This window comes from Chiloscyllium plagiosum, unplaced genomic scaffold (assembly GCF_037043375.1).
Source record: "Chiloscyllium plagiosum isolate Xiang-an unplaced genomic scaffold, Cpla_swu_hap1 HiC_scaffold_20, whole genome shotgun sequence".
Taxonomy (NCBI): Eukaryota; Metazoa; Chordata; class Chondrichthyes; order Orectolobiformes; family Hemiscylliidae; genus Chiloscyllium; species Chiloscyllium plagiosum.
Window position 1 is genome coordinate 61,390,499 of NW_028270158.1, and position 22,979 is coordinate 61,413,477.

The 22,979-nt window shown below is 47.4% G+C and overlaps 1 protein-coding gene across 1 annotated transcript in view; it reads right to left on the reverse strand.

Moving 5' to 3' along the window:
* The window catches only part of LOC122560489 (uncharacterized), a 105,024-nt gene that overhangs the window by 13,087 nt on the left and 68,958 nt on the right, over window positions 1-22,979 (reverse strand). The window contains exons 14-19 of the mRNA XM_043711137.2: window positions 19,967-20,129; window positions 13,013-13,112; window positions 10,668-10,754; window positions 4,347-4,430; window positions 3,267-3,311; window positions 2,095-2,154 (exon numbers count right to left, since the gene is read on the reverse strand). Of these exons, the coding sequence (XP_043567072.2) occupies window positions 2,095-2,154; window positions 3,267-3,311; window positions 4,347-4,430; window positions 10,668-10,754; window positions 13,013-13,112; window positions 19,967-20,129 (539 nt within the window). The remainder of the gene's footprint in view (window positions 1-2,094; window positions 2,155-3,266; window positions 3,312-4,346; window positions 4,431-10,667; window positions 10,755-13,012; window positions 13,113-19,966; window positions 20,130-22,979) is intronic.

The window sequence follows — 22,979 nt, forward strand, 5'->3', positions numbered from 1 at the left end:
TGAGGAGCAGACACAGGATAGATAGACAGAAATCTTTCCCCCTGATAGAGAGATCGATAACCATTCAAGTTAAGGAGCTGGAGGTATGGAAGGGCCTTGAGGACCCTTCCCCCACCCAGAGGGTGGGGGGGCATCTGGACCCCATTGTCTAAAAGCCATGGTAGAGGAAGGAACCCAAAAGACATTTAAGAACTAATTAAATGAGCACTCAAAATGTGCTGACAAGACTATGGGCCAAGGGTGGGTAATGAGAATAGAATAGATGGACGGATGCCTGACAACTGGCATGGAATCAATGGGCCGAAGGGCCTCTTCCACACTGTAAAAGCTCTACAGCACTATCTCTGTAATAGTGGTACCAACTTCTCAAATACGTAATAAATAAAATGATGTAATTTTATATTAGCATTGGGTGGCTCAAGTCTCAGTGAAGAAGGTCACAACACTCCCTCCCACAGTCAATGGGTGTTACTGCCTCCAATGCCTATTATCGACTGAAAGTATGGAAATGAAAATCAGGTGAGGTGTCCAAAAGGTGACTGAATCAATACCGGCTGCGTCACATGGTCACTCATTTCAAAATATGCTCAAAACGTCTCAATCTTCTTTTCTTTCAACTGAAATCATCCTAACCTCATCAGAGGCGTGTAATACCATCTCTGAACAGGTCGATCCCAACATACTTACAAAATCAAAATGCTGCAGATGCTGGAACTCTGAAACAAACACGGAGATGCTGGAGGAATGCATCAGGCCTGGCAGCACCTACTTACAACATAGAGCTGTACAGCACAGGAACAGGCCCTTCGGCCCACAATGTTGTGCCGAGCATGATGCCAAATAAAGCTAACCCCCTCTGCCTGCCCTTGGTCCATACCCCTCCATTCCTTGCTTATTCATGTGTTTATCTAAAAGTCCCTTAAACGCTCCTATCGTATATGCCTCCACCACCACCTCTGGCAGCATATTCCATAGAGCCATAGAGATGGACAGCACTGAAACAGACCCTTCAGTCCAACTCGTCCATGCCAACCAGATATCCTAAATCAATCTAGTCCCATTTGCCAGCATTTGGCCCATATCCCTCCAAACCCTTCCTATTCATATACCCTTCCAGATGCCTTCTAAATGCTGCAATTGTACCAGCCTCCACCACTTCCTTTGGCAGCTCATTCCATACACGCACCACCCTCTGTGTGAAAATGTTGCCCCTTAGGTCCCTTTTAAATGCTTCCCCTCTCACTTTAAACCTATGCCCCTCCAATTTTGGACTCTCCCATCCCATGGAAAAAACCTTGTCTCTTCACCTTATCCATGCCCCTCATGATTTTATAAACCACTATATGGTAACCCTCAGCCTCCCATGCTCCAGGGATATTCCTACCCCTCTCTGTGTAAAAGACTTGCCCCCCACATCTACTTTGAACTTTCCCCCTCTCACCTTAAATGCATGCTCCTTAGTTCTAGTCATTGCAACTCTGGGGAAAAAAGATTCTGACCGTCAACACTATCTATGTATCTCATAATTTTATAGATTTCTACCAAGTGTCTCCTCAGCCTCTGCTGCTCTAGAGAAAACAACCTGAGTTTTTCGAGCCTCTCCCGATAGTTCATACTCTCCAATCCATGCAGCATCCCAGTAAAACCTCTTCTGCCCTCTCTCCAAAAGCCTCCACATCCTCCCTTCCAGCTTTTTCTCTCCATTTGCTGCCAGATCTTTCTCCAGCACTCTGTGTTTGTTTAAAATCCTAATCCCCCCCCCCCCCGTTTCTCTAAATGGCTGTTTATGTTTTAAAAAGATATCGAGTTTGAACTTATTTACTTTGCAAAGAATTGGCTTTCTGCTTACGTATAGATTTATAATAAAATAGAGCAAAGCAGCTGACATTAACTGGATTAGGGAACTGTTTAAAACTTGCAGATGGTTGAAATAGCATAGTATAAACTAAATGAAGGATTATTCTGGGAAAGGTCACAGTACTGTGCTTTAACATTACACTTGACTGGAGTTAAATAACATTCTCATGTCTATTAATCAGCTCTGAGTACATTATTGATTAAATTAAACATTCTTTTCCATTAAATGAGAACAACCTGGACATCGGTTTGAAGTGTCTTGGTCTGGAGGCTTCGGACATGCAGAATCTGCCATGGCTGAAAACGTTAACCAATGTTAGAATTGTATAAATGTTTATACTCAGATTACATTGTGGAGTGTACTGCATAAATACATCTTGTCAGTAATTGTAGTACAATTTCTTTTAAGTAAAAACAACTTGCATTTATAAGGAGACTTACAGAATCCCTACAGCGTGGCAGCATCCAGCCCTTACTGACCCTCTGAAGGTCAGCATCCAGACCTACATCCCATCCCCTTAACTCCAAATTTCCCATGGGCCAACCACCTAAACTGCACATCTCTGGACTGCAGGAGGAAACCCACACAGACACGGGCAGTATGTGCAAACTCTACAAAGACAGTCGCCTGAGGGTGGAACCGAAGCCAGATCCCTGGCGCTGTGAGGCAGCAGTGCCAACCACTGAGCCACCGTGCCACCTGAGTAATGCAGCTAATCAATTTTCTCATAGCACCTCAGAGGAGGGTTTTTAAGGTAAAACTTGACACTAAGCCACATAATGGTGATATTAGGGCAAGTGTCCAAATGATGGTAAACGAGATCGTTTCTAAGGAGAGTTCTAAAGAAGGGCAGCGAGGGTACGGCAGACCTTAGGGCCCAGGTAACTAAACGCACGGCCACCAACAGAGGAGCCAATCAAAGTAGGATTCTCATGTAACGAAAATACGAGATGAGTGTGAACATCTAGGAAGCTTGCAGGGTTGGGGGATATTTCAGGAACAGAGAGGTCAAAAACAGACTTGAAGGGAAGGAGGAGAACTTTCAAAACCCACTTAATATGCTACATTTTAATTTCCAAGGTCTGGGGTCTGAACTGAAGTCAGAATTTACCAAGATGTGGAACTTTGATGGCTCACGCCACAGTGCTAATTTGGGGAATTCTTTTATTTAAAAAACAGGATCTACTGGTCTCAGTACCTGCCAGTGGCAGACCTCACCTGTACAGGGATGACCTTAAAACAGGGGTGTCACTGGCCAAGATTAAATCAGGTGTCACATCAGGAGGAGCCTGGAAAGCACAGTCATAAAACCGATGCCACGATTATTCTCTTGCCCATGTTCTGCATTTCCAAATTTCTGTTTATAAGCAATAACTCTGTGCAAAGCTAAGCACTGGGTTATAATTACCATTTCTTCCTGAATCTTGCACCGGCTGCTGAGGACATAATGAAGCTGAAAAAGAAAATCCAAATTAGAATTGCCACCACAGTTACACTGTAATATTAAATATAACTCCCTCCGAAAGGTCGTCAGAACAGGTTACAGGCATGTAACAGGTGGAATCGTGTGCCAGTGACAACCCCCATGGTGAACCTTTCTCCAGGGTGCGGGCACCAGGAGGTGGTGCCCCATCCCAGTTTCGTACCGCCAGCCAATCAGAGGCACTCCATTCATCGCCTCCAACATTCACGCCCTCTGCCCCCATGTAGCAGGCACTGCGGACTGCCTACAGGATACACTGCACCTTCCAAACCTACGTCCATCGAGAAGGGCAAGGCCAGCAGGTACATGGGAGCTGCAAGTTCCCTTCCAAGCCACTCACCATCCAGACTTGGAAACATATCGCCGTTCCTTCACTGTCGTTGGGTCAAAACCCTGGAGCTCCTTCCCGAATGGTCTCCACAATATTAGGCCAACACCTTCTCAAGGGCAACTAGGGACGAGCAAGGCATGCTGGTCCAGCCCTGACGGTCACATTTCATGAGTGAATTTAACAACAAAAAAAAGCACCCAAGTTGACTTAATATATTAATGGGTAAATACTTTCACCAGAACGGATTTTTCACCTGAGCTTGGGGAGGGCCTGACTTTCCAACCTACTGACTCAGAGAGATTACCCCAAGGCAAGGAATGTACAGGAAGATTGCAAAGTCTGGAAACACTGGGCTAGCGCTGCTTTTGCCCAGTTTAGTGACAGCACACAGGACGCGGGAAATTGGAGCAGGCGTAGCCCCAAGACGCTTGGTGCTGGCTGTGTTGCTGACCTTTAGAGGCTCATACCCGCGTCCCTCAAATCCCAGAATCAGAACCTCGTTACAGGTCCACTGAACTCAAACACAATGCACGGTGTGACCTCCAAAGCCTACCCAGGAGATGCCCATGAATTGGCAGGATAGAAGCCTGTGCTGAAGGCTTATCTCCCAGCGCTCACTGCTTAGCCACCTCCCATTCAAAGTATTGTTCACTATCATTTGGAAAAAGACACACCCAGACATTGGCACACATTCGAAGCTTCTTGAGGCATGGGCCTCTGCTGTGCAGAACAGATATCGGCAGGACGAGGAGGCATACCTGAGAAACAGAAAATAGATCCATTTATTATCCAGGTCTCAATAACATATACTCAGCTAAGAAATTCTTCTTAACAGTCATGGAGATCTACAGCATGGAAACAGACCCTTCGGCCCAACCCGTCCATGCCGACCAGATATCCCAACCCAATCTAGACTTGGTCCATTTACCTACAAACCTTTCCTATTCATAGACCCACCCAGATGTCTTTTAAATGTTATAATTGTACCAGCCTCCACCACTTCCTCTGGCAGCTCATTCCATACACGTACCACCCTCTGTGTGAAAAAGTTGCCCCTTAGGTCACTTTTAAATCTTTCCCCTCCCACGCTAAACCTGTGCCCTCTCGTTCTGGACTCCCTCACCCCAGGGAAAAGACCTTGTCTATTTACCCTATCCATGCCCCTCATGATGTTATAAAGGGCTATAAAGTCATCCTCTGACGCTCCAGGGAAAACAGCCCAAGCCTCTCCCAGTAGCTCAAACCCTCCAAGCTTGGCAACATCCTCGTAAATCTTTTCTGAACCTTTTCAACATCCCTCGCATCCTTCCTATAAGAGGGAGACCAGAATTGTACGCAATATTCCAAAAGTGGCCTAACCAATGCCCTGTACAGCCACAACATAACCTCCCAACTCCTGTACTCAATGCAGCGATCAAGCCATTCCCTTGGATTCTAATATGACAGGCATTAACTGATTTCAAAAAAATAGTTTAAAATATTGCACAAATTGTCATGACAATAGTGATCCAAGTTATTGTATAATTGATTTGACATCTTAACATAAATACACTTGGCAAAACCAAACATTTGGTGCCAACTAGTTTCTTGGGTGGAGTCACTTTCAGAAACATAGAATCCCTACAGCATGGAAACAGGTAACTTGGCCCAACAAGTCCACACCAACCCTCCAAAGAGTATCCCACCCTGACCCATCCCCACCCTACTTTCAGAGAGAGCTCACATGACCCAGGCAGCTGGTGGGAAATAAAGGCTAATGGACTTAAACACAGCCATTCAGAGAAATAACTTGTCCACAGCAACCGACTTTGCACACCAACTGCACACAACCCTTACCCCTCTCCTCCCTCCAACCAACTCCTGCTCCCTTTTCTCTGAAAACACGAAGTTTGAATATTGTCATCTCCCTGGGAAACTTCCTCACTCCAAGTGGAGAACTGGCAATCTGATGCCACTGTCTCCAGATAGACAAGTTTCAGCCAGTCATTCCTGATCCAGGAGAAATCCCAATGCCAATAGCTTGTGTGCAAAGTGACTTTAGCTACGGAATAGCGTCCGGATAATCTGTGAATAACACTTTTTTTCCTAAATTTAACTGTCACTTTGAATCATAGAATCCCTACAATGTGGAAACAGGCCATTTGGCCCAACAAGTCCACACCGATCCTCTGAAGAGTAATTCACCCAGACCCATTCCCTTACCCTATTACTCTACCTTTCCCCTGACTAATATGCCTAACCATCACATCCCGGAACACAATGGGTTATTTAGCATGGCCAATTCACCTAACCTACACTTCTTTGGAGGAAACCCACGCAGACACGGGGAGAATGTGCAAACTCCACACAGACAGTCGCCCAAGGGTGGAATCGAACCCGGGTCCTTGGTGCTGTGAGGCAGCAGTGCTAACCACTGAGCCACCATGCTGCCTCGACAGATCTTTGACATTTTACGCCAAATTTTGACTTGGGGTCTGTGTGTGTGTGTGTGTGTGTGTTCTTTCTCAAAAAGAATATTCGTAAAGAGTATAACAGTTGCATTTTGTCAGTAATCTTTACATTTTTGTCTGAGTAAGTTTTGTTTGCAATAAATCAAGAAGTCTTTTCCCTGAGGTTGGGGAGTCCAGAACTAAAGGGCATAGGTTTAGGGTGAGAGGGGAAAGATATAAACCTAAGGGGCAACTTTTTCACACAGAGGGTGGTACATGTATGGAATGAGCTGCCAGAGGAAGTGGTGGAGGCTGGTACAGTTGTACCATTTAAGAGGCATGTGGATGGGTATATGAATAGGAAGGGTTTGGAGGGATATGGGCCGGGTGCTGGCAGGTGGGACTAGATTGGGTTGGGATATCTGGTCGGCATGGACGGGTTGGACCGACGGGTTGTACATGTCCATGCTGTATATCTCTATGACTCTATGATTCTAAGTGGACTGATATTTTTCTGACACTGAGATATATACAGTTTGATTTATATAAAACTTGCAGTATCACCTCCCTTTTCAAACTGAGACTGAATTGGAGGAGTGGGATACAGACAGGAATTGTCACTGGACTAGTAATTCAGAGCCCCAATATTCTGGGCATGTGGGTTTGAAACCCACCATGACAGATGGTGAAATTTTATAAGTAATCTTGTTTGAAAACACATACAGACACAATCTGGTTCACTAATACTACAGAGGGAAATCTGCCATTGCTACCCCGTCTCACCACGGCAAGGTGGTTGGCTCTTCTTTGGCTTCTGATGTGGCCTTGAGGGGCCACCCGGCTGTATCAAAATCGCTCCCACGTAGGGATGAAACTGGGTGGGCCACCTGATATCAATCTAGGACCCAAAAGCAACTCAAGCCTCACTGACCCCTGCAAGGTTGGCCCTCCTTTGTAACATCCGGGGCCTGTGCCGAAATGGGGAGAGCTGTCTCCACGGCTGGTCAAGCAACGATCTGGAACAGTCACAGAATTATAACGCACTCCGTCCAACAGCGATCACCAGCAGCAGCCCTGGGTTCCTCGCTTTCGGGCAGATGGAGGCGAGGTTGTGGCACAGTTGTCCTCAATGTCTTCAACATTTAGTCTGAAACCCAGCTCACAGGCTCTTTCCATCTGTCATACTATAGCTCTCTGTGCAAGGAAACCTCCTGCAGATTAGTATCTGCCTTACCTGATGAAGGAGAACGTCTCAATGCTGAACGCCACTGGGAGAAGCACGGAGGGTGGCAAGGGTTCAGAACGTACTCTGGGTCGGGGAGAGGAGGGGGGGTGGTGGCCTCAAGACAGACTTGGTACAACCCTTACCGAGTCCTAAAGGACACAGCTGTCAGGCTGGGTCTGCAGGAGATGGTGAAGGAACCAATAAGAGGGAGAGACACACTTGACCTCATCGTCACCCATCTGCCTGCCACAGATGCATCTATCAATGATGATAGGAGAGATCATTGCACAGTCATTGTGGAAGCAACGTCCTGTTTTCTTATGGAGGATACCTTCACCGTGTGGTGCTATCACCATGCGAAATGGAACAGACATTGCACAGATTCAGCAACTCAAGACCACTCACTGTGGGCCCCCAGCAGTAGCAGGATTGTCTTCAACTGGAATCTGGAATCTCCTGGCCTGACTCCCCACTCTCCCATTACCGTCAGCTCAGGGGATCAAACCTGGTCAAACGGAGAGTGCAGGAGGGCATGCCAGGAGTAGCACTAAGCACACCCCAAAAATGAGGTGCCAATCAGGTGAAGGCTCCAAATCGGACTCCCTGCAGCCCAAATACAGAAGCACCATGCATCAGACAGAGCTGAGTGATCCCATCACTAACTGATCAGACTGAAGCTCTGCTGGTCTACAGACATGAACAGAGGTGGAAAGCTAAACAATTCACAGGAGAAGGATGCTCCACAAGCTGGTTCATTCTCAATAAAGGGAAAGCCCCACCCTGCAACAGACAAGGCTGACACATTTGCATCCATCCCCAACCAGAAAGGGGGTGTGGATGATACACCCTTTAAGACAACTTGCCCATTCCAGCTATTAGTCTGATAAACCTTCTCTTAACTCTTTCCAACACAATTACATCCTTCCTTCAGTAAGGTGAGCAAACTTGCACACAATAGTTTAATAATAATAAAACCCTTTCTATAAGTGGGCAACCTGGCCTGCACAATTTAGATGTAGTCTCATCAATGGCCTGTAGCATAATCTCCCACTTGCATATTTAATTCCCCTCACAATAAAGGATAACATCCTATTAGCTCTCCTAATTACTTTCTGTATCTGCCTTTTGTGATTCATGCACTAGGACACCCAGATCCCTCTGCATCTCAGAGCTCTGCAATCTCTCAACACTTAGATAATACAGTTGGTTCCAATATAACACGATATTTCTGTACTCGTGCAATCTTGCATTATAAGAAAATCATGCAATAGCCATTTAAACTATTGGAGCTAGAATCGTGTTATAGAGAATACACTATATTCTACAAATAGGAAAGTTCGCATTCGACAAATAATGATCTAAAAATTTCAACTGCATTAAAGCCAATTCGCGTTGAAGAAACACACGTTATAGCAGAACTGACTATATTTATTTTAAACTATTGCTGCCAAATTGGATAATTTCATGTTTCCCCCGCGTTATTCTCCTTTTGCCAGATTTTTGCTCAAACACTTAAACCTATCTATTTCTGGTTTTTTTTAAGTCTCCTGATGTCTTCTTCAGAACTTTACTTGCCTAACTTTATCCCATCAGCACATTTGGCAGGCACAGCGCCAAAGTCACCCAAGTCATTTTAACAGAAAGTAAACAGTGGAGGTCCCAGCACACAAATTCAGTTCCACGTTCCTCCAAATGAGATTGTTTATCACTCGTTCAGCCCAAGTCAGTTTCAAGTGCTTCCTGGACAATAGTTACTGAATGTAGTCTGCTTCTTGTACGTAGTTAAAGCTGATTCTCCAGTGTAGTGTAATCCTAGGCTGTTTAACTAGGTACACCCGAAATTTGCCAGTGTCTCTGTGGGAAATATTATCCAGAAACTGGATTTTTGGAACAGTAGGACTATAAGACCACAGGAGCAGAAATTAGGCCATATGGCCATCAACTCTCCTCCGCCATTCGATCATGGCAGATAGGTTTTTCAAACCCCATTCTCCCACTTTCTCTCCATAACCTTTCATCCCCTTTGGCAGTCAAGACCTTATCGATCTCTGTTTTAAATATACTCAATGGCCAGGCCTCCATAGCCTTTTGTGGCAATGAATTCCATCGATTCACCACTCCCTTTGGTGGGAAGTTGCCAATGATAGCATTTATTGCCCATTCCTGCCTGTTCCTTTGTGAGGCCATTTCAGGAGGAAGTTGAAAATTGCTGCAACGCTGCGGATCTGGAATCACCCACCAGCTGGACTGGATACAGAGAAGAGATTTTTTTTCCCTTCGAGATTAGATTAGATTCCCCACAGTGTGGAAACAGGTCCTCCAGCCCAACAAGCCCACACTGACCCTCTGAAGAGTAACCCACCCCCCTCTGACAAATGCACCTAACACTACGGGCAATTTAGCATGGCCAGTCCAGCTAACCTGCACATCTTTGTGACTGAGAGAGGTAACAGGAGCACCCGGAGGAAACCCACACAGACACGGGCAGAATCTGCAAACTCCACACAGACAGTCACCCAAGGCTGGAATCGAACCTGGGACCCTGGCGCTGTGAGGCAGCAGTGCTAACCACTGAGCCACCGGGCATTAACGAAACAGATGTTGCATGGTCACTATTATGGAGACAAGTTTCAATTCCAGTTCGATTTTATTTAATTTAAATTCCATCAGCTGCTGTGGTGGGATTTGAACCCATGTGTCAGATTCGATAACTCTATGGTTCTATGGATCCCTACAATGTGGAATCAGGCCATCAAGTCCAACACCAACCCCCCCAAAGAGTATCCCAACCCCCTACTCGATCTGTGTAACACTACATTCCCCATGGCTACCCTGCACATCCGCGGACACTACGGGGTAATGTCCCACGCTTAATGCACCTAACCAGCACATCCTTGGACTGTGGGAGGAAACTGGAGCACCTGGATGAAACCCACGCAGACACAGGAAGAACATGCAAACTCCACACAGACAGTCGCCCGAAGCTGGAATCAAACTCGGGTCCCTGGTGCTGTGAGGCAGCACTGCTAACCACTGAGCCACCATGTCGCCCAGTGCATTAGCCTGGTATTTAGGATTAGAATCCCAACAACATTCTCCTTTGGACTGGATTGGATAATTTGAGAAATAGTTTTGCTTCAAATTACGTCAAAAAGCCACAAGATAAAAAAAAAGCCCTGTAAATTCCTTTCAAATTATTACTGAGACTTTAAAATCCTAAGCTAAGGAGGTCATGTGAATCATGTAATGTACAAGATCAAAAGGTTCCACACATGGTTATGTGAAACAGCGGCCAACATTACAACTAAACTGAAGAGCACTTTGTACAGTAAGAAACTTACAGCTTTGGTTGCAGTAAACACATCTCGGAGTAACTGGGAAGGACTCTGTTCGAGGTGTGTGTTGCTTTGTTCCACTTATTTTCTTCTCTGTAGATAAATGAAGATGCGCTGATAGATAGTCAGCAATTTCACAAACATTAAGCTCCACACGCGTGGCCCCAACATCATAAACTGTACACTTGGTATCCCACAGCAGATTATAATGCAGATATATATTCGACATTCAAACTGAAACTGACCCAGTACACTATGATCATTGATATTGACTGCGGGTCAGAATACCATAACTAGTTAGACTATAAGACTATAAGATATAGGAGTGTGTGTGTGTACGCACGCACGTGCACTGTGTGAGTGTGTGTTAGAGAGAGAGAGTGTGTGTGTGAGTGAGTGAGTGTGTTTAAGAATGTGTGTATGTAAGAATGTGTGTGCATGTGTGTGACAGTGTGTGTGTGTGTGTGTGAGTGTGATAGCCAAATTCAGTACCCATGAGGATGGCCTCAACTGGGACCTTGAGTTCATGTCACACATGTGACCCCACTACACTATACACTCTGACACACACACACTCACTCTCTCTCTCCCCCTCACATGCACCTTCTTCAAAGACCGTAATATCCCCCCAGACGTGATCGACGATGCCCTCCACCGCATCTCCTCCACTTCCCGCTCCTCCGCCCTTGAGCCCCGCCCCTCCAATCGCCACCAGGACAGAACCCCACTGGTCCTCACCTACCACCCCACCAACCTCCATATACAGCGTATCATCCGCCGTCATTTCCGCCACCTCCAAACGGACCCCACCACCAGGGATATATTTCCCTCCCCTCCTCTATCAGCGTTCCGAAAAGACCACTCCCTCTGTCAGGTCCACACCCCCCACCAACCCAACCTCCACTCCCGGCACCTTCCCCTGCAACCGCAAGAAATGCAAAACTTGCGCCCACACCTCCCCCCTCACCTCCCTCCAAGGCCCCAAGGGATCCTTCCATATCTGCCACAAATTCACCTGCACCTCCACACACATCATTTATTGCATCCGCTGCACCCGATGTGGCCTCCTCTATATTGGGGAGACAGGCCGCCTAGTTGCAGAACGTTTCAGAGAACACCTCTGGGATACCCGGACCAACCAACCCAACCACCCCGTGGCTCAACACTTTAACTCCCCCTCCCACTCCACCAAGGACATGCAGGTCCTTGGACTCCTCCATCGCCAGACCATAGCAACACGACGGCTGGAGGAAGAGCGCCTCATCTTCCGCCTAGGAACCCTCCAACCACAAGGGATGAACTCGGATTTCACCAGTTTCCTCATTTCCCCTCCCCCCACCTTGTCTCAGTCAAATCCCTTGAACTCAGCACTGCTTTCCTAACCTGCAATCTTCTTCCTGACCTCTCCGCCCCCACCCCACTCCAGCCTATTACCCTCACCTTGACCTCCTTCCACCTATTGCATTTCCAACGCCCCTTCCCCAAGACCCTCCTCCCTACCTTTTATCTTAGCCTGCTGGACACACTTTCCTCATTCCTGAAGAAGGGCTTATGCCCGAAACGTCGATTCTCCTGTTCCTTGGATGCTGCCTGACCTGCTGCGCTTTTCCAGCAACACATTTTCGGCTAGGAATACTGTACCAAGCAACATACTTCCTGACTCCCCAAAGCTTGTCCACCATCCACAAGGCACAAGTCAGGAGTAAGACGGAAGGTTTCCCACTTGTCTGAATAGATGAAGCTCCACTTAAGAAGCTTGGTACCATCCAGGATAAAGCAGGCCGCTTGATTGGCACCACATCCACTCCCTCCACCACTGTCACTCAGTAGCAATGGTGTGTATCACCTACAAGATGCACTGCAGAAATTCACCAAAGATCCTTAGACAACACCTTCCAAACCCACAACCACTTCTATCTAGAAGGGCAAGGGCAGCAGATACATGGGAATATCACCATCTGTAAGTTCACCTCCAAGCCACTCACCATCCTGATTTGGAAATATATCGCTGGCAATTCACTGTTGCTGAGGCAAAGTCCTGGAATTCTCTTCCTAATGGCATTTTGGGTCAAACTACAGCAGGTAGATTGTAGCGGTTCAAGAAGGCAGCTCACCACCACCTTCTCAAGGGGCAACTAGGGACGGGGCAATAAATGCTGGACCAGCCAGCAATGCCCGTGTCCCACAAAGGAATAAAAAAAATTCACCAATTGGGACGTGCAACTTCATGGGTTCGAATTGGCTCGTCACATACTGTACACGGAGTATAATGAATTCAAAAACATTTACTGATGGCATCTCCCAGCAGACAGCTATCAGACTGTAGGAAGCAGAGAGAAATAAGCTTCTACCTAAGGGCTCCTCATCTTGCATCTGATGTATTGTTGGAAGTTTGGGGTCTAGCCGACCTTTGTACATGACACCGTCTATCCCCTGAAGTTCTACCTCTTCCTGGAAACAGATTTGGAAAAAATACAAATCAACAATTAAACCTTATTAATTCAGTGGCTCCAAAACAAAGGCCCAGCCTTAAGAAAATACTACAAATTCAGAATTGTGGCAAACTGTTTTTGTTTTAACATAACTGCGAAATTCTGTTGCCCACAGTATTTTTTTTTAACGTTAGATTATTTCCAAAATGTTTGGCAAATATTATAAGTTTCAACACACACCATCTTGTGGAAAAGTAACATATCATAGAATCCCTCCAGCCTGGAAACAGGCAAATCGGCAAGAAAGAATGAACTGCTTTCACCGTCATCAGTCTTATCAGCATGAAAATCGTAATGAGAGGTTGGTGGCACAGTGGCTCAGTGGTTAGCACTGTTGCCTCACAGCACTGGGAATCCCGGGTTTGATTCCACCCTCAGGCGACTGTCAGTGTGGAGTCTGCACGTCTGCATGGGTTCCCTCCCACGGTCCAAAGATGTGTGGGTTAGGTGGACTGGCCGTACTAAACTGGGTAAAAACAATGACTGCAGACGCTGGAAACCAGATTCTGGATTAGTGGTGCTGGAAGAGCACAGCAATTCAGGCAGCATCCGACGAGCAGCAAAATCGACGTTTCGGGCAAAAGCCCTTCATCAGGAATAAAGGCAGAGAGCCTGAAGCGTGGAGAGATAAGCTAGAGGAGGGTGGGGGTGGGGAGAAAGTAGCATAGAGTACAATAGGTGAGTGGGGGAGGAGATGAAGGTGATAGGTCAGGGAGGAGAGGGTGGAGTGGATAGGTGGAAAAGGAGATAGGCAGGTAGGACAAGTCCGGACAGGTCAAGGGGACAGTGCTGAGCTGGAAGTTTGAAACTAGGATGAGGTGGGGGAAGGGGAAATGAGGAAGCTGTTGAAGTCCACATTGATGCCCTGGGGTTGAAGTGTTCCGAGGCGGAAGATGAGGCGTTCTTCCTCCAGGCCTCTGGTGGTGAGGGAGCGGCAGTGAAGGAGGCCCAGGACCGCCGTACTAAACTACCCATAGTCTGCAGGCTGTGTGGGTTGGCCACATGAAACATAGGTTTGAGGGTAGAGTGTGGGTCTGGTTGGGATCCTGTTCTGAGGTTCATTATAGTCTAAATGGCCTGTTTCCAGGCTGTATCTAAATGGCCTGTTTCCAGGCTGTAGAGATTCTATGATGTGTTATTTCTCCACAAGATGGTGTGTGTTGAAACTTATAATATTTGCCAAACTAACAGAGTGTACTCTATTTCAAACTATGTTCTCATTGGGTAAAGTTTGGAAAATATAAACGAGTCACAAGTTAATTAACAATCATTGGAGAAGCATTTCAATATTATCTCTCACACAGTAAGATTAGATTAGATTAGGTTTGATTCCCTACAGTGTGGAAACAGGCCCTTCGGCCCAACCAGTCCACACCGACCCGCCAAAGAGTAACCCACCCAGACCCATTTCCCTCTGACTAATGCACCTAACACTCAGGGCAATTTAGCATGGCCAATTCACCTGACCTGCACATCTTTGGACTGTGGGAGGAAACCGGAGCACCCGGAGGAAACCCACGCAGACACGGGGAGAATGTGCAAACTCCACACAGTCAGTCGTCCGAGGTTGGAATCGAACCTGGGACCCTGGTGCTGTGAGGCAGCAGTGCTAGTGCAGTGGCAGAGCCTGCATCTCTGGCCAGAAGATCTGGGTTAAGTCCCACCTGCCTTGCAGGTGTAGAATAACATGTCCAAACAGACTGGTAAAAATAATTTATACATTGGTCACACTATTGAAGGCAAAATTCACTTGATGTCTAGATGTTGCTGTCATTAAGGCTAGTACATTATGAACTTATTATTACAAATCTCTCTCTTAAATGTCAGGTGGGTATTGTTACTAAGGGCTTGTTCGGTCAGTTCAGAGGCTAGTTGAGACTTAACCATGTCGCTGTGACTCTGGAGTCAGACAGAGGCCAGACCAGGTAAGGATGGCAGATTTCCTCCCCTAAAGGACATTAGTGAACCAGATGGGTTTTTATGACAAATCAGTACTGATTTGATGGTCTTGCCGAATTATTTATTAATCAAATTCACATTCCACCAGGTGCCATGGTGGGGTTTGAACCTGTGTCACCAGGGCATTAGCAGAAGTGGTTACTGCAGTTGCTAGAGATTAGAGTTTAGATTAGAGTGGTGCTGGAAAAGCACAGCAGGTCAGGCAGCGTCCAAGGAGCGGGAAAATTGACGTTTTGGGGAAAAGCCCTTCATCAAGAATGAGGCTGGGAGCCTTGGGGGTAGAGAGATAAATGGGAGGGGGGTGGGGCTGGGGAGAAGGTTGCTGAGAGGGCAATAGGTGGATGGAAGGTGGGGGTAAAGGTGATAGGTCGGAGAGGAGGGTGGAGTGGATAGGTGGGAAGGAAGATTGACGGGTGGGCCAGGTCATGAGGACGGTGCTGAGCTGGCAGGTTGGAACTGGAGTAAGGTGGGGGGAGGGGAAATGTGGAAACTGGTGAAGCCCACATTGATGCCCTGGGGTTGAAGGGTCCCGAGGCTGAAGATGAGGCGTTCTTCCTCCAGGCGTCGGGTGGTGAGGGAGCGGCGGTGAAGGAGGCCCAGGACCTGCATGTCCTCGGCAGAGTGGGAGGGAGAATGGAAATGTTCAGCCATGGGGTGGTGGGGTTGATTGGAGTGGGTGTCTCGGAGATGTTCTCTGAAGCGCTCTGCTAGAAGGTGGCCAGTCTCCCCAACATAGAGGAGACATCAGGGCATTAGCCTAGTCACCTGGATTAGTAGTGTAGAGACATTACCAGTACGGCACTACCTCCCTGGGAATTTAATCTACATCAACCTGTAACAGCATAAATGGTGCCAGTAACATACTTTGAAAGGTTAGAGTCATAGTCATAGAGTCATACTGCACGGAAACAGGTCCTTTGGTTCCAACCGGACCATGCCAACCATAATCCCAAACTAAACTAGTCCCACCTTCCTGTGCTAGGCCCTTATCTCTCCAAACATTTCTTATTCATGAACTTATTCAAATGTCTTTTAAATGTTGTAACTGCACCAACATCCATCACTTTCCCTGGAAGTTCAATCCACACACTGTGTGTAAAAAGCTTTGCCTCTCATGTCTTTTAGATTACATTACAGCGTGGAAACAGGCCCTTCGGCCCAATAAGTCCACACCGACCCGCTGAAGCGCAACCCACCCATACCCCTACATTTACCCCTTACCTAACACTACGGGCAATTTAGCATGGCCAATTCACCTGACCTGCACATCTTTGGACTGTGGGAGGAAGCCGGAGCATCCGGAGGAAACCCACGCAGACACGGGGAGAATGTGCAAACTCCACACAGTCAGTCGCCTGAGGCGGGAATTGAACCTGGGTCTCAGGCGCTGTGAGGCAGCAGTGCTAACCACCGTGCCACCCATGTCTTATTTAAATCTTCCTGCTCTCACCTTAAAAATACGGCCCCTAGTCTTGAAATCCCCCACCCTAGGGAAAAAAAACACCTGCCATTCACCTTATCTATGCCCCTCCTGATTTTATAAACCTCCTACGCTCCAGTAGAAAAGAGGCCCAGCCTATCCAGCCTCTCCTGAAAACTCAAACCCTCCATTCCCAGCAACATTCTGGTAAACCTCTTTTGAACCCTCTCCAGTATAATAATATCCTTCTTAAAACAGACCGACCAGAACTGTACACAGTACTCTAGAAGAGGCCTCACCAATTCCTGTGCAACTTCAACATGATGTCCCAACTCCTGTACTCCAAGCAATGAAGGACAATGTGATTCCTATAAAATGCAAACTGGAGCCCAGAACCACGACTCCATCCAGCTGAGCTTAGCCAAACATTAACCAGGGGATTGCTAAGGGTAAGCTCCATCGTCCAACTGCTGTTACAATGCAAGAATAATGTGGAGGAGCCGGTGTTGGACTGCGTGGGTTTCCTCTGGAGGCTCTAGTTTCCTCTAACAGTCCAAAGATGTGCAGGTTAGGGTAGATTTTCTGTGCTAAACTGCCCTGTAGTGTTCAGGGATGGGCAGATTAGGTGGGTCAGCCATGGGAAATTACAGAGATAGAGTGGGTCTGGATTGGATGCTCTTCAGAGGATTGGTGTGGACTCAATGGGTCGAATGGCCTGCTTCCACACTGTAGGGATTCTATGATTTCAGTGACTAGCAGAAAGGATGACCAAAGGGCTGAGATTTACCAATATTTTCTCCAAGTGTGGGGATGACTAACCTATCTCCCTCAACTGGCGAGACATCATGGGATCACTACTGCAAAAAATATGGAGGTATGGTATTAAGGGTGAGTTGGAGGTTTGGATTAGGAGTTGGCTGGCTGGAAGAAGACAGAGGGTAGTAGTTGATGGTAAAGGTTCATCTTGGAGTGCCATCACTAGCGGTGTTCCGCAAGGATCTGTTTTGGGACTATTGCTGTTTGTCATTTTTATAAATGACCTGGAGGAGGGGCTAGAAGGTTGGGTGAGCAAGTTTGCGGATGATACGAAAGTCGGTGGAGTTGTTGACAGTGAGGAAGGATGTGTCAGGTTACAGTGGGATATAGATAAGTTGCAGAGCTGGGCAGAAAGGTGGCAAATGGAGTTCAATGTTGGTAAGTGTGAGGTGATTCACTTTGGTAAGAGTAACAAAAAGACGGGGTACTGGGCTAATGGTCGGATACTTGGTAGTGTGGATGAGCAGAGGGATCTTGGTGACCATGTACACAGATCTCTGAAAGTAGCCACCCAGGTAAATAGTGCGGTGAAGAAGGCATATGGCGTACTGGCTTTTATTGGTAGAGGAATTGAGTTCCGGAGTCCTGAGGTCATGTTGCAGTTGTATAAGACTCTGGTGCGGCCGCATCTGGAGTATTGTGTGCAGTTTTGGTCGCCATACTATAGGAAGGATGTGGAGGCACTGGAACGGGTGCAGAGGAGGTTGACCAGGATGTTGCCTGGTATGGTAGGAAGATCGTATAAGGAAAGGCTGAGGCACTTGGGGTTGTTTTCATTGGAGAAAAGAAGGTTTAGGGGTGACTTGATAGAGGTGTACAAGATGATTAGGGGTTTAGATAGGGTTGACCATGAGAACCTTTTTCGACGTACGGAGTCAGCTATTACGAGGGGGCATAGCTTTAAATTAAGGGGTGGTAGGTATAGGACAGATGTTAAGGGTAGATTCTTTACTCAGCGAGTCGGGAGTTCATGGAATGCCCTGCCAGTAGTAGTGGTGGACTCTCCCTCTTTATGGGCATTTAAACGGGCATTGGATAGGCATATGAAGGATAGTGGGCTAGTGTAGGTTAGGTGGGCTTGGATTGGCGCAACATCGAGGGCCAAAGGGCCTGTACTGTGCAGTATTTTTCTATGTTCTATGCTCTATGATCACACTCTTCCCAGCTTGTTAAGAGGCAAGAGTATCAGCCTATCAGAATGTCCAATTCTTAGTGTGCCAGGTCATCAGAGACCAGCAGCAGCTTGGGTGAGGCCTAATCTGGAGAGGAGTGGCAGCAGGAGGGTAAGTAGTTGTTATTATTCTGCTTCTCTGTGAACAGGGGCCATGCAGGGGTGAGAGGCACATGCTCTGTTTCTCTCTACCTCTGCAGATGCTGCCTGACCTCCCGGGTCCTTTCTGCACTGATTTTGTTTTGAATTGTTTTATTGATTTATCTTGGGTTGGTGGCCTTTACTTAGATTACTTACAGTGTGGAAACGGGCCCTTCGGCCCAACAAGTCCACACCGACCCGCCGAAGCGCACCCACCCAGACTCATTCCCCTACATTTACCCCTGCACCTAACACTACGGGCAATTTAGCATGGCCAATTCACCTAACCTGCACATTTTTGGACTGTGGGAGGAAACCGGAGCACCCGGAGGAAACCCACGCAGAAACTCCACACAGACAGTCGCCTGAGGCGGGAATTGAACCCGGGTCTCTGGCGCTGTGAGGCAGCAGTGCTAACCACTGAGTCACCGTGCCGTTATGTTTTGAGGAATACAACACCTAGAGCCCCAGAAGCATCATCTGCAGAAAGCCTGGGCTATACCACAACCAAGGAGTAGTCCTTTGGAAATTCTTAATGGCTTTAGAGTTTGTGCAGTATACATTTCGCAGAATGGTACGTGCTACAAAGTGAGATTACACAACACAGTCCCTGCAGTTTAGCTAATTTAAGATACGATACGATTAAAATTTCCAAGATATTAAGGTGAAGCTGTCAGTGAAGATAAACTATTTCTGGTGGCTGGTGACTCTTGGTCAAAGAATTGCAGATGGATCATTCGACATGAAATTAGAAAACACTGTGAGCAAAGGGATTGTACAGTAGCTCAGTGGTTAGCACTGCTACCTCACAGCGCCAGGGACCCAGGGTCTGTGTGGAGTTTGCACATTCTCCCCATGTCTGGGTGAGTTTCCTCTGGGTGCTCCAGTTTCCTCCCACAGTCCAGTGACGTGCAGGTCAGGTGGATTGGCCGTGCTCAATTAACCACAACGTCCACGGATGTGCCAGCTAGTTAGGATCGCCATGGGAAATGCGGGGTTACAGGGAGGGGGTTGGGCCCGAGGGGGAACGCTTTTCGAAGGGTTGGTGTGAATTCGATGGACTGAATGGCTTGCTTCCATACTGTAGGGATTCTGTGAAAAGGTGGGAGACGTTTGGTCATCTCTTCTACAATGGGGCAAATCACGTCAAGGTTTTGGTCAACATTAGTCAGGCAACATTTTAAATAAAGTCAACAGCGTACCGTCAGTAACAATTGTAAAAACAAATACATGATTATGTTATAAAATCAGGGCACTGTGTCTTAAATGTGTCTGCGGAAAGCAAGGTGGAAGTCGTGTTATTTACCCGTCGGTACATTGGATTGGGGTCGCCGTACTGATAAACTGTTTGAAGATTCAGATTTCGGTTGTTCCTCCTGCCGACTGGGCCGGTGACAGTATGAACACCTCCACAGGGTCGGTTTGCATTCCGGGCAACTTGGCTTTCATAATATTCGTTATACGGAGCCCTACAGAGAGACAGACGTAGTCAGCAATTAGTTATGCAGCATGTTCAACAGGATACCGTGAAAATATCAACATTTGAGATGCAGACAATCCACTCTGTCGAGTTTTTTTCTTTGTAACTGCATCAACTTAAAAAGGTTACTTCCAGGGCACAGGCACTCACAGCCGCCCAACAGGGCTCAGCCTATGGTTGAAACTTTATTGCTGGAACAGCACAGCAGGTCAGGCAGCATCCAGGGAACAGGAGAATCGACGTTTCGGGCATGAGCCCTTTACAGTGTAGAAACAGGCCAAAGTAGAAACAGGCTAGACAAGCCCCCACCGAGCCCCCGAACAGCATCCCACCCACACCCATCCCCCTACCCTTTCCCTGTCACCCTTCATTTCCCGTGGCTTAAAGCACCGAACCTACACATCCCTGGACGCGGTGGGGCAATTAAGCGTGGCCAACCCGCCAAACCTGCACATCCTTGGATTGTGGGAGGAAACCAGAGCATCCAGCAGAAACCCATGCAGACACAGGGAGAACGTGCAATCTCCACGCGGACAGTCACCCGAGGCTGGAATCGAACCCAGGTCAACTCAATACATTAACTCTGTTTCTCTCTCCACAGGAGCTGCCAACCCTGCTGAGAATTTCCAGCACTTTCTGCTTATCAGTCAAAATTCCAGAATCTGCAGCATTTTGCTCCTGAGATTCCTGCGCTGGGAGCTGAATCTCTACTGTGCTTGGACTGGATATCGATATTGCCATGTGTCTGTTTAGTCATTGCACCACCACTTGCAGAGCTGCCTCTGAGACACCCAATCGAGTCAACTTTTTTGCTTATTAACCCACCTCTATGTCCACATGGAGAAATTTATTTTTTAAGGACAAGCCACTCAGTCCTTCAAACCTGCTACACCACTCAATACAACCGTGGCTAAATTGTGTTTAATTTCAACTCTGCATTCCTGTAAATCATCAATAACCTTTCATCGCCTTACTCAGCAAGATAATGAGTACATTACTGACAACGCAGTGTAACTGCCAGTACAGATCGACAGGCTGGATTCTCTTAGACGTGTTCAAACTGGGCAGATTTCTCAACGTTTGAGGTATCTTGAGAATACATATTCTGCAGCAGCTACAAGGCATGCCCGTCATCACTAAATCATACCCATTAATTAAACCAGTTTGGCAGTCTTTGTGCTTTCCATGCTGGTCATGGTAATGTTTGAGGAAGTCCCCAAGTACTAAATGAAAACAACAAATGAAAACTTTATGCCTTCAATATGAATTATTTATCATTACTACTCACTGCCTCCAGTAGATGGCTTTTAAAAAAAAATATTATTCAGGAATCACTAGTTGGGCTTTGAATAATATAAATACAGAAATGTGCAAGAAATTGCCCAACCACCTTCAGCTGCCTCATCACTGACGTTCCCGCCATCATAAGGTCAGAAGGTGGGGGATGTTCACCAACAGTTGCACAATATTCAGAATCATTCAGCAGTCCATGTTCAAATGCAACAAGATCTGGACAATATCCAGGCTTGGGCTGAGAAGTAACATTCGCGCCACACAAATGCCAGGCTATGACCATCTCCAGTAAGAGACAATCTCACCACCATCCCCTGGCATTCAATGGTGTTACCATCACTGAGTCCCCCACATCCTGGGATTAACGTTGACCAGATACATCAACTGGATGTCCCCGCCACACAACAGGAAGAATGGCAGGGGCTTGGGTTGGATTGTGGTGGCTGGCAGCACCATCACATCAAGAGCACGTTAGAAAGACTCAGCTTTAAGCTTAGAGCAGGTAAGCTGACCATTGCCTCTGGGAAGGGTACACTGGAATGGTCCCAGTTCCCAGGGCAAGGTACCCTCTTACTGCATCCTTCGCCACGTGGCAGCTTCCCACTCGATGGTCTGGGAACACTGCGAGGTGATGGGTTCTCCCTGGGTAAAGCTGGAGCCCAGATGTCTGAGAGAATCGTGCAGGATACACCAAGATTGCACTGGTCAGGCCTGCCATGGCTTTGGGCATCTTGCTTCTCAAAAGAAACTTCTGAGGTGGGCAACTCCGACAGCAGCAGCAGCAGGAGCTGGCACTGCCTGCGTACCAGTCTCTACCAGGTTGCGCTTTTTGGGCTCAGGGCATTGAGGGAGTTGGACTGTCGAGAGCCCCCTGACCATGTGGAAGCGTACCCTAACCCAGTGTGAGCCGCTGTGGGTACTGTCATTGGCAGAGGGGAGCCGGAGGGGTAGGATACCTCTGGAATGCCCGGAGATGAAGCTCCTGGAGTGCATGTCCATCTCACCCCCTCATCGATGTGTGCTTTTGCCTCTTTTGTATTGAGCACTGAGATAGCAGGAGGGATTGTGGGTGAGGACTATATTAGCATGCAGGACACCACCAGGGGGCAATCACAACCCACTCGATGAGTGAATGATTGCAGTGTCCAGGACGTGTTCGCAGATTGGCAGCATGAGATTGAGAGTGTGAGCGCTTCAGGGAACATCACGCCTGGGATACGCTGAGGACTGCACAGGGGCAGAGCTAGACAGACTAATGATGGTCCGATGAGGCTGCAGTGAGAAGGTGCCCTTGTGGAGAGCAGGAGATTGATTGTTCATTCTCCAGCAGTGCCCACTAGACAGCTCCTGTGCAGCACTGGCCCAGGTAGCGTGGGTTTGAGCGCAGAGCTACCTTCTCACCCATCCGAGGGGAACAGGCGCTCCTAATGGATCCAAACGGTTTGGGGCAGTGTGCTCGGTCAAGAGGGTGTGAAGTGGGAAGATTGCAGACCATCACAAGGGAAGCCAAGGGGCAGTGGCCTTATGTATGGTGCCAGAATGTTCC